General features: G+C 28.7%; 2 protein-coding genes across 3 annotated transcripts; both read left to right on the top strand.

Annotated features, from left to right (window-relative positions):
- The first annotated feature begins 772 nt into the window (after window positions 1-772).
- On the top strand, window positions 773-7069 carry LOC100573362 (facilitated trehalose transporter Tret1-like). 2 transcript variants are annotated; one of them, XM_029486960.1, is made up of 6 exons: window positions 774-1172; window positions 1359-1431; window positions 2200-2344; window positions 3681-4069; window positions 6575-6746; window positions 6928-7069. In XM_029486960.1, exons 3-6 carry the CDS (start codon window positions 2209-2211, stop codon window positions 7038-7040), a joined length of 810 nt encoding a protein of 269 aa, XP_029342820.1. In that variant the 5' UTR covers window positions 774-1172; window positions 1359-1431; window positions 2200-2208; the 3' UTR covers window positions 7041-7069. The 2 variants fall into 2 exon arrangements, with proteins under 2 accessions (XP_008184659.2, XP_029342820.1); XM_008186437.2 differs by lacking the exon at window positions 1359-1431 and having other exon boundaries at window positions 773-1172.
- A 153-nt stretch (window positions 7070-7222) lies between these two features.
- LOC103309859 (facilitated trehalose transporter Tret1-like) lies at window positions 7223-8005 on the top strand. Its single transcript, XM_029486961.1, has 2 exons — window positions 7223-7478; window positions 7557-8005. Exons 1-2 carry the CDS (start codon window positions 7255-7257, stop codon window positions 7771-7773), a joined length of 441 nt encoding a protein of 146 aa, XP_029342821.1. The 5' UTR covers window positions 7223-7254; the 3' UTR covers window positions 7774-8005.
- The last annotated feature ends 4821 nt before the right edge of the window (window positions 8006-12826 follow it).

Raw genomic sequence — 12826 nt, 5'->3', positions numbered from 1 at the left:
TTATTTTAAGATTTTAATTACCTAGGTCCAAAATCATATGTTATGAGAGTCTGCAAAAGTTAGAATATTGACAAAACTCGTGAAATTACGAAAATCATAAACAATGTTATTTATTTTGTTGAGCAATCTAACATATGGTACGAATTTATTCTGATTTATATTAAAGTGCCGATTTAAGTTGGATTATATTATATATAATATTATAACTTCTTTCGACTTTGTATCAAATCGTTTAATTTGTAATGATTTAATGTATTTTCAGGCAAGAGCGCCCGCAAAAATGTTCACCAGGGGGGCAAGGTGTATACATATTATATTCATAACATATTAGGTATAGTATTTTATAGTTTCATTACAAACTTAGTAAATAAACTGGTGATACAATAATATGATCAACTGTATATTTTCATCAAAATATTATGAGACATAATAAGAGCACTGAAACAAATCTTGTAAATCATTATTCATAATATTATAATATTAACTATCTAATTTTATAAAATATTAAGATTATTGATCATCAGTACTTCTGTCGTCATCATTTTTTGATATTTAACAAACAAAATTATCCATAAATGTATGTTTTCTTTTTGGTGGATTCATCTTAATATAAATACGTTAAGGTTATAAAGTACCTAATATACTTGTTTTTGACTAGTAGGTACTTATAGTTATCAAAAGGCTATGGATCATACAAATTTGAAATTATAATTCACATTTCACAAACCAAAATAAAATATAAATTGAATTGATAACTGTCAATCAGACTTTGGAACTTTAGATGCTTATGACTATAATGCTATACCATGGTCGCGATAACACAAAACAATTGTATCACTAATATCTTAATGATTAATCAATTATCGATCTATTTTATGAAAATGCTACAAAACATTTAAAAATATTTATAAAAATATAGGTACTGTAATATACAAATATTGGCAAAAAATCGGGAGGGGGCATGGCCACTCCTGCCCCCTCCTGTGGGCACCCTTGTTTTCAGGTATCAAAAAAAAAAAAAGTAAATAAGTATCTGGACAATACAAATTAATTCTGTACCTTCTAACTATTGTTTTAATTTATAGGAAACTTTGCAAAATACAACCGATCAGTGAAAAGAAATGGAGTCCAATAATGACTACAGTTACAACTTTAAATCCATTTTAGCCCAAGTTAGTTTGTACTCAAATATATTTTATATAAGATAACTAACTAAGATGCAAATAAATTATGTAGTAAAATTGTATGATTATATATAATTGTATATATTATTAATTTATTCATACGGGTTTTATAGTTTTACAAAAAACTCTCATTCTATGGATGGTGCTAAAATAATTATAATTTTTAACTTTTAGGATTATCATACGACTTGTATGAGGTTTATCCAACAATATCATACATTCGTATTATTAATTTCAACATTTATCTGTAAGTCAATCATTTTTGTTTTTAAAATTATGACATAAGAACATAATAATTATGGTATGAGTTTTATTCTGATTTTAATTGAAGCACAAATTTAAGTTTTATTATTGTAACTATAGGCTGGTAGCTGGTATAGGTAAGACGTACTAGGTACTTTAAACTTTGTATTATATAATTTAATGATTTAATGTGTTTTGATTTTTTAAAAATATATAATATAGCTAGTATAGGTACTTAAGACGCATAAATAATTTTTAAGAAATCTGTACGGTATACAAACAGATCGATTTTTTAAATATTTTTAAAATATAGATCGAGAGGAAATTGTATCATACTGACCGTTACTTTATGTAAATAGGTAGGTACCTTCTAATTATATTGCTTACGACATGCTATTTTCCAGGTTGAAAGTATATGCGCTTCATGGGCTGCAACATAAACTTTCAATAATATCAAACGAAATATAATAATAAGTTACAATTCGCATAAAGGTCACAGAAATTAATGTATACCGATTACAGAGCATACTACACATAGAACCTAAAAAACATTATTGCCGTATTTAAAAAAAAAAAAAACCATAATATAAATATTAAAATTGAGTGAACTTGCTATTGTGGACCTTAATAACTATTTTCGAGTAAATAAGTAAATAACATATTTTTTTAGTTGACAAGGAAAAAAATACAATATAATTATGTAGGTACAGATGTAACTCGTATAAATTGTGTACCTATTGTAACTTTAAACATGCGTTGTTATGTATTGCAGAGCTTGGCAATGGCTGGACCATGTTTCATAATGACCGGAATCGGCATAGAACTCGTATGTTCGACAATAATTGTTGGAGCGTTAGCGAGCGATAAGAGCAAAGACGTACTTCCCCCTTTGACGGACGAACCAGCGTCTTGGCTCGGTAAAATTACACATTTCCATACGAATTAGTTTGGACTTACCAATCCTATAAGCTGATTACATGATTGTGTTTGATTACAATAGAATAATAAGTAGGTAATAACGGTCGTAAAGGCATCCTAGCTAGTAAGAAAAACCCGTGAAATGTGAATATAATATTATAAATTGGTGATAGATGTGAGTGTTACATTAACGCGCGCAGCCCACGGCATTTAGTTAACGGCACCAAATAGACGGCGTGGTGACCATAATTTTCGTTTAACGAACTGACCGAAGGATAATATCTTGTTATCACTTTTCCCACTGCGTGTGAATCCAGAGTTTCTCATCGTTTTCGATATTATTTAGGTAAAAAGTTAAAATTCGAATATATTCAACTTGCCACGGTCTACTAGAAACTCAGCTTTAAATTAAACCACAAAGGTCAAAGGCTAATATCATATGGACTTTGGTATAAAGTCCGATACCTCGACCATGATAAAAATTCATAGACTGTGGTATAAAGTATTCATTTATATTAATTTAGAAAATTTAACAGTAAATAGGTACGCCTTACGTACAATTATTATAAAACGTCCAACGTATCAGGAATTTAAACATCAAATGATATATAATTATAGATGTCCAAATCCAATAGCTTGATAATTTAAAAATATAGATATCGGGATACAGGGCTACTTAATAGACAGTTATTCGCTGAACTATTTTTTTCTCCACACTCTTCCTTACATAAAATAATAAAAAATGTCACTTTTTGACAACAAAAATTAATTTTATAAGTTTATATTATGTATTAGTATGAAATTATTATGTATTTAAAAAAAAAAAGCTTGCACCCCTAGGCCCCTTACGCAAGATTTTAGTTTGGTTAGGGTTTTACCTGAGTAAATACTTTACATTATTTTTTTCTAAACAGTTTTTACATAACAAATTATAGTTCTTCTCATATTTATTCTACATTTACAGTATTTAACTTGATCATCTATAGCGCATCTGCAGTCTGTAATAAACGTGATAATAAACGATGAACGATGTTACACCATCGATTACGAGTATAGCAGACGTTCAGCAATGTTCTAAATCAGCCATAAAAAAAACCGAAACTATGATTATCGACGTTGTTGCCATATTCAAAAATTTATTTTATATCTATTAAAAAATACCAACAATTGACACAGATGTACCAAAATAGTGGTAAATAGAATTTTTTTTTTTGGGAGGGGGGGTCTGAACCCTAGAACCATACCCCTGCGTACGCCATTGCTGATATCTAATCTACACCTGATTCCGTCTCGTTTATTCAAAACATGTAATATACCTAGTCAATAACTTTACAGGTAGTTTTCTGTTCTTGTTCACACCCCTGGGCAGTGCACTATCATCGTTAATGCTGAACCGCTTTGGTCACAAAACCTGTATGATATTAACCAACATACCATTCATAGCATCACAGATCATGTTCTTTTACGCTAACAGCGTCAGGACATTGTATGTGTGCTCTATGCTGATGGGGATTAGTGTCGGATACTCAGGAGGCCCGACTTCCGCCTACCTCGGCGAGGTGTGTGAGCCCAAGCTGAGGGGCACGCTGATGTCAATGACAAACGTGTTCTGCTACGTTGGCTCGTTCCTGTTTACGTTGATAAACGCGTTCATATTGGACTGGAGGCTGACCGTGCTCATCGGCATGTCGATTCCGATCGTGAACATCGTCATACTGTTTATGGTTAGCTACATATTTAATAACACTACGCGTTTATGCCTCGCTAATATTATTGTGTTTGATAAACCCGAAGTATACAGTATGTCCCATTAGCCATAGAAAGGGACTCACCACCCGTACAAAAACCGAGTCTTTTCAGTTTTATCTATAAACTAAAAATGTTATTAAAAATCATAAGATTGATGAAAATGAAATGTTGAAGTCAACATTTTCAAAAAAATAAACTCTATAAAATAGCTATCTTCAATATTGTTTCAAAAATAAAATAATAATTTTCTTAAATTGTTTACCAAAAAATGTAATTTAATTAAAAAGGTGGGCAAGTGGATGTCGCATTGCTGTATAGACGTATAGTACTATCATTGATTAAATATTTAATCAATGGTACTATATAGTAGGTTACAAGTGGGCCCCTGTATAATGGATGGTATTAAATTTGAATTCAATGATATACCTAGTATCATTGTATAAGAAAAACGATTCTGAGAGGAGACTGAATCTAGGCATAAGATATATTATACAATCACAACAAAATAACTAAAATAGTTATTCTAGGTTTTTTAATATGTAATTTCGTCCAAATTTTAACTTGAAATGACTATAAAAATAAACTGGGCTTATGTATTTTTTAGATTTTTTAGAACTACTTACGTGGAATCTTGTTTTAAATTTTCAATCCTTAGATATAAAAGGTAAACATTTTATACATTTTTAACTATAAAATAATTATTCAATTTTAAATTTGATAAATTTTGTCAAAATTTGAACTTCAAATGTATATACAAAAAAATTGTGCCTATGAATTTTTAATATTATTCAACTGCTATTGTAACAATATATCAGAAGCTTTCTATTAAATTTTACATTTTTTGACCCAACAGATAAAATTGTATTGATATTTATAAAAAATACCTAAAAAAATTGAGAACGGAGAAGGTCCGTTAACAGCTTAAAAAGAGTCAAAATATTTTCAAAATTTTACAGTGCATAGAAAAAGAAAATTTTAACATTCAGTGAAATTTTCAAATATATACAGTCATTCGTTTTTTAATTAGAATAAAATAAGAAAATCGTCACATGATAAATCGAGCGAAAATGAAATGTTGTAAAAATATGAATTTCAAACCCTCATAAAAATTGAATTTGACTTTCTTGTAAACATTTTTTTTTTTATAAAGGTAGACAATATTATGAGAAATCTTATATTACATTTTCAAGTCTTGGATTTAAAAAGAAAAAATTTTACGAATTCTTAACTCAAAATAATTTGGAAATTTTCGTCATTTTTACGTATTTTGTCAATATTTGAACTTAAGATGCTAAAAACAATTGTGACTATGGATTTTTAATTTTTTCTCATCTGCCATTGAAACAATATAATAGGAACCTTTTATTAAATTTTCAAACTTTTTTAACCAACAAATAAAATTTTATCGATATTTATAGAAAAAAAAAATATAAACAACGGAAACTACAAATGTCCGTAAACAGCTCAAAATAAGTCAAAATATTTGGAAAATGATATGGTGTATAGAAAATGTTAATATAAACATTCGGTCAAAATTTCATGTACCTACGGTAATTTATTTAAGAGTTGCAACAAAAACCAAAATCAATTTTTTCGAAAACAGATTTTGCGTAAAAATCCCCGAATTTCCTTAATTTTTCTTTTGTTTTTCACGGCGCTTTTGAAAACTACTGGGAAATTTTTACTTTTGACCCCCCCAAAGTACCAACTAGATATACTTTCCTATCAGAGAAGATAATGTTGAAGAAAATCCAAGCACTTTTACTATCCAAAAGGTGAAGACAGACACACAAAAAAAAACCACACACACACATCATTGTAAAATCAATATATTCATCATTCCACTCAGAATCTAAAATATTATATTAAAGAGGACGTAGTACCTACCCGCGTGATTATGTGTTGTCTTATCGACATAGCAAATTTTAAAAATTAAGAGTAAATTACCCTCTTATAAAATTAAAAATTAAGAATATCTAGACAATCTCATAGGCTTTTTATTATATTTTAATTTGAAAGTGGGTATACAAATGTTTGTAAAATTTCCCGTTTTTCCTCAATTTATAAATTTAATAAAAAATTAGAAAAATTAAAAAAAACACACATCATTGTAAAATCTATACATTCATCGTTTCACTCAGAATCTAAAATAACTATATAAATCATGTCTCTGCGAGTCTAATAAAAAAAAACAACAGATCTATGATGTATTTATTATCTCAGGAGATATCGCAATGGGTAAATCCTCGTGGGACATTGTATATATTATTTTGAGTCCAAAAAAAAAATCAAATCCACTACCAGTTAACGCTAAATAAAAAAGTTCGAAAACGTTGGTTCTTTAATAAGAACTTGTTAGTTATTAATTATTATACGCATATATTATAATGATATAAAATCAAGTAAATATTGTTCCATGAGTGAAATATATATTTTTCACCAAGTAATGATTATAATGCTGTTTAAACGCGTACTTTTAGACACCGCAATCTCCAATGTGGTTGTTGACCAAAGGCAAACCATTAAAGGCTCAGCGAAGTCTTGCCAAATTGAGGGGATGGCCGTCACAAGAAACGGGTTCAAGCAAAGAATTCAAAGAAATGATAGCTTATACGTCTACTGTGGTACACGATAATGACGACATCGAGACAGGTAAGTGCATAATTATTATACCTAAAGTGTGTAAACCAGTATGATATCTATCAGCATAATTTCCTTAGTGTTTGGCTTATAATGATACCTTTATGTATTTTGTCAATAACGTTAATGACCGATGAATAACGTTATTTTCCGTAACATACATAATATTATGTATATATATTATTTTGTCTAGATGTGAAAGGCACAACGAGTTCTTGGGGACAACTTCTTCGGCCTGAAGTGTACAGACCGTTCCGTCTGTTAATGGTATACTTTTTTTTCGCGAATTTAATGTCTGGAGTATAGTACGGGCCGTATCTATTGCAAATTTTTACTGAATTCGGTGCGCCCATTAACGTCGAGTTTACATTAGTAAGTACTGTCATTGAGTGTGTCATATAACATAGCAACATTTAACAATATGACGATTACTATTATTTTTAATGATATCGCATTTTAATCGTTTACAATGTCATAGTCATTTTCAGTATTTTTATCAACAATTGGAGGAGTATTGACGATGTTTCTTATCAGCAAATTAGGTAAACGATTCCTTACGTTGTCGACGTTATTAATTTCCTCAATTTGTTATATAATGGTCGGATTAATTGGTGTGTACTGGACAAACTCAAAACCATTAACTGCTTGGTTGGTGTTAATATTCTTTCTAACTGCAATTTTCTTAGCATCGTTTGGATTAATGCCTATTGCATGGATACTTTTAAGTGAAATATTTCCAATGAAGTGAGCATAAAAAAAATATTTCTATTTGATTATACCTATTTTAATTCGAAAACTTTAATTGTTTTTAATACATTTCAGGAGTAGAAACATCACCTGCAGCGCTGGTACGGCATATAGTTACTTATTGATTTTCTTCATGATCAAGTATTATCTTGATTTCTCAAAATTTGTGAACTTTTACAATACATTTACTATATTTGGAATTTCTGGTTTATTTGGTGCTGTATATTTTTACTTTTATCTACCAGAAACTGAAAACAAAACATTACAAGATATATCTGCATTTTTCAAATAGAATATATTATTCCAGACATATTATTTTGTATATTTAATCATTCAAGCATTTGGCGTGACTAATTTATTATCTTGCATTATAAACTAAACCCATTTCGTTAATTATTTATCCACCTCACTCCTTATCAATTCACCATTAGGGCCTTAAAATATTATAATAGTCATGACCTTAGATACAATACAATAGTTCATATATAACTAGAGTTTCGTCTAATTAGATTATGATATTTTTAACGTGTATAAATAATTAAGTTTTATGTTAACTGTTAATTTTTAGTTCTTTTAAATGTTTATACCAATTCATCGAAATTGTGATTTTTTTTTTATGGCATAGGTACATTATATGCCTTTCTTTGTATTTTTTTGTATATATTTACAATGGTAATAATTTTAATTCACATTTTTCCGTTATTTCATATGTTAAATTAATAATAAATAAATGTAATAACAATAATAAGCTACCTAATGATTTATTTAGTATCGTTTCACACTCTACAGGAGAACAAAATCAGTTAGGTATCGTCGTTTTATGTTTGTGTCTGTATTCAAACAATAAAAATAATAATAAAATAAAATACATTTACATTTAATTAAGATGGCTTTACTTTTGAATGGTATAAAAATCAAGTCAGTCAAGTTAATTTGTGTAATTTTTATGAAATTATATTAAGATAACTCTTTGAGATCTTTTTATAGTTTTAACTTTTATGATTTCTTAAAATTCGTATTATAAGTACTGTGTATTATCGATCGGGATGAAAAGACAACTAATCTAAAAATAAATAAAACACTCAAAATCATTTATTTATTCTATACTAATTAAACCATACATAATACATTTTTATAATTACTAATTAGTTAACTGTCGACATTGTTTGCAATTTTCATATTCGTCAATGTTTGTAGCCTGTACGTAGGAAATTAATTTCTGAAAATTTAAAATTTAAACTACATTATATAGTTTCAAGTCTTAAAATCAGAAAGTGATAATTATCAGATGATATGTGCGTAATATAGTTTGTATTTTATTTAACTATGATTGATAAATAATAATAATAATAATAATAATTACAATAATAATATTTAAATTAATAGTAAACCAGAAACCTAATATTTTAATATTTTTGTATGACTTTTAATAGTATACGTCGTATTATTAAGACATCAAGTATTTAGTATAGTACAAAAAATTATTTTAATTTGGTCCGTAATCCTTATTGTAACTTTTAAATTACCTATATTATATTAGATTGGGAAAAAATATAAGTTACCTATAAGTAAAATAAATTATACTGTAATCACAATAATATCATAAAATAAATATGCTGCACCCCTAGGTACATGTGGTACGAAAGTGCCATTAAAATAAAAAAGTCTTTAGCTTTCATTGATTTTTCTCATAGATTAGTAATTCAAGATTAGACATCTTATTTTATAATTATTATTCATTATAGATTTAATGAAATAATAATACAAAATATTATTTTTATTTTACATTTGGTTTTCTTATGTAATACAACATAGTTATATATTGTCGATTCGTCGTATGACTTTAATATAAAAAAAAATAAAGACAAAATCATTGCAATTCGATGTAATTCTGACATTTAAAATACTTAAATTAAACTTACGTTTGGAAGATCAAATCTATCTAGATACGGATTTTATTCATCCAAGATAAACTGAATTGTTCGTCAAAATCAGTCGAATAATTCTCGACCCTATTTTACACACAATAATATTGTCTCATCAATAATATAAGAATGTGATGCAATTTATTATTCATTGCGTTGTACTCTGTCTCTCTCACCGATGGTATTTTTCACAAAAGTTGAAAAGAGACAGATCTAGAACTGCACCCCGCAACACTGTATCTTCACAGCTGCTAAAAGTCTGCAGCCATTATACTTATAGTCACTATAATATGGCAGCGCTGATTTATTTATAACATTTACATGCAATCTGGGATTGAATGAAATTGTAAAATAATTATGGTCAAATCAATCGGGACATTCGAGTCTGTCAGAATGTTTTGTTAATAATTATTAGCAATATTAGAACTATTATTGCTTTAGTGTAAAATTGTGTACTGCTATTGCAAGTATACACAAAAAAGTGAAATTGTTTGCATTGCTGAGTGATTGTGACAGGTAAATAAAACCAATTAATCATGCGGAATGCATTATTCTAATCTATACTACTATATAAAATGAAGTAGGAGTTGAGAATAATATTTTTTTATTATTTTTTTTTTATTATTTGAATGTTAATGGAGCGTCTCAATATCATTAATTTCAATCATTCGAAGTTACGATCAGACGAGTACATCCACGGAAAAGTTAAGTTAAGTTTTGAATGCCATACACCGAATATTAAATAACGAATTGAACAAAGTTTGAGTCATATAGAGTTGGTACATTTAACGGACAACGAAGTACATGTGATCGGCTATTTTTAATAAAAATATATTTATCATTAATACCCCTAGAAACATTTTAATACATTTTCACGAACCATTTTGTATATTTACTTGCCGATCACCTTAAACGATAACATTTGAATACAAAATTATACATAATATGTATTAATATGTATTATGTATTATTAATATGTATTATCATCGTCCGAAGGCAAAAAAAACAACCAATCACGGGCGAAGCTGTGACGGGTCGGCTAGTATAATATATTTTTGTTTTGTAGAGTTAAATAATAAATTATGGTTAGCAAATTTTAAACTCAATGATTTACTGACCCGCACACATTTGAAATGAATCAGAGTATGTTCATTACATTTTAATGATGAGATGTTATGCGATTCCAATAAAAGAACATTGAAATTAACTGCCATAGGTACCAAGTACCAACAATAATTGTTTCTTATAATATTATTGCATTTAATAATTTTAGTACCTATTAATATCAATGAAAATTATTATTAAATTATGTGTGCGTATATTTTCATGATTTTACATCATCTGCCCAAGTAACAAAAGGCAACTATTTAACACACACAAAAAAAACTAGTTTCTACTATCTTTATATATAAAAATAAGTGTACATTTTGAATACATTTTATAACTCAAGTTCCACCGAACCGATTTCGAAAAAATTTCAGGGCATATTAAGATTGATATGTAGATGGTTTCTGTGAAGTTTTTACGCTGTGCGATAAGTAATTCCGGAGTTATGGCTTCTTAAGTGCACACCTGGCGGCATGGCTAAAAACAACAAGTTAAGTTGTGGATTAAAATAATAATAGTATATATTGTATATTGCTTGTTATTGGTTAGGGCACTTTTGTTGATTTGTAATATTATTTTTTGTCAATATATAGCCCCGTCCAGACCAAAGAAAAATTTGTCGGAAACGCGTGTTTCCAACATTGTCATCGACAATGTTTCTGATTTCCCGTCATAAGCGGTTACATAAATATTTGTCGACGACAATGTCAGAAACATATGTTTCCTACAAATGTTTCTTGGTCTGGACCTGGCTTATTATATATATCTTCTAACTATATAAATGTGAAATGAAAATCTTTGTACAGGCTCAACTCTGGAACTACTTATCAGATCTTTTTGATTTTTTTTAAATGAAAGAGTATATCACGGAGTAGGTTATTTTGAAACAAAATTTTAGGAAAATCTGGAAGTAAAAAATACAACAGTGACGCAACAGGTTAGGTTAGGATTTTGTATTAATTCATAATTGATAATACTAATCCACCATAGGTACAATACGATAAACTTGATACAACTTTGATACTTTAGAGCTAAATCATACACTTACGTACAAACTAGGGGTCCGCGATCTACCGCAGGTGGATTGCCTACCTGATAATAAACTGCTGCGAATCAGAATTTTTATTCCGTCAATGGAAAAGTTAAGATTAATTTTAAACATCATACACCAAATATTCAATAACGAATTGAACAAAGTTTGAATCAAATAGAGTTGGTACATTTAACGGGCAACGAAGTGCACGGGTTCAGCTTGTTACTGTTATAATTTGCAACCAACTGTAACAAAAAAAATAATTTTAATTTCCACTGTGCATTTTAAAATCCCTGTCAGTGTGGGTCTCGCTGTCAGCTCGGTGAAAGTATTATTTCACGAAATTAAATGAAAACTACTGTAGTTGCGCTTTGAATTCAACGTTATATTCAATGATAACAAAGTATAATATTGTTGATAATATTATTCCAAGTCTACAAAACTCTGGGAAACACAAATTCTGCATGCAGCTGTCACCATGCACTTCCACGCGTATCTTTTCAACCTCTTCCATATGGAACTACGGCCATCAAACCTCGTCGGTTTTACAGAATTTAAGCTGGCACCGATTGGACAGTCTTCACTGCGTCGTACACGGATGAATAAATGCTCAGCGTATTTAAGATTTTGCTGCCCTGGGTAGGTACACATTTTTTTTAATGTCCTTTTCCATTCATCGGTTTGCCTGTTTTCTTTATAGTGGCAATTTTTCTCATCCATAAAAAACTTACAACACATATGATATGGACATATATGGTACCAAATAGTATCGTGCAGTATACAGATCTATTGAATGCCCCAGAATGTTGAATATCGTAGATAATCTCATGCCAACGAATAATGAAATAATGAAAGCGAATTGTAAAATTTATTAATCTATTTTTTATATATTTATAAAATAGTGAATATAGGTATGAATTAAAAATTAATATTTCTTGAAAAAGACATCGATTATGCAGCCCTTCATAATGAAATATGACTTATTACATTAAAATCAATAATAATAATTTATACCTAATTTATAATTTAAAAAAATATCATGTGCCTATCTACAGTTATTTTTCTTTTTGAGTTACACCAAACAATCAAACTCAATTTTGTCAAAAACTTGTATCTTGCCTAAAAATTTCAGTTTTTCTCAATTATTTATTTTGTTTTCCTCGTCACTTTTGAAAACTACTGGGATTCTCTTTAAATCATTAATTAACAACCAAATTCACTTTCCCGTTAGAAAAGATACTGAAGTTGAAAATCGGAGCATTATTTCAACTATTTATCGT

The sequence above is a fragment of the Acyrthosiphon pisum genome, chromosome A1, assembly GCF_005508785.2.
Source record: "Acyrthosiphon pisum isolate AL4f chromosome A1, pea_aphid_22Mar2018_4r6ur, whole genome shotgun sequence".
Taxonomy (NCBI): Eukaryota; Metazoa; Arthropoda; class Insecta; order Hemiptera; family Aphididae; genus Acyrthosiphon; species Acyrthosiphon pisum.
Note: the sequence above shows the minus strand (reverse complement) of the source record. Positions and strands in the feature narration are given on the sequence as shown.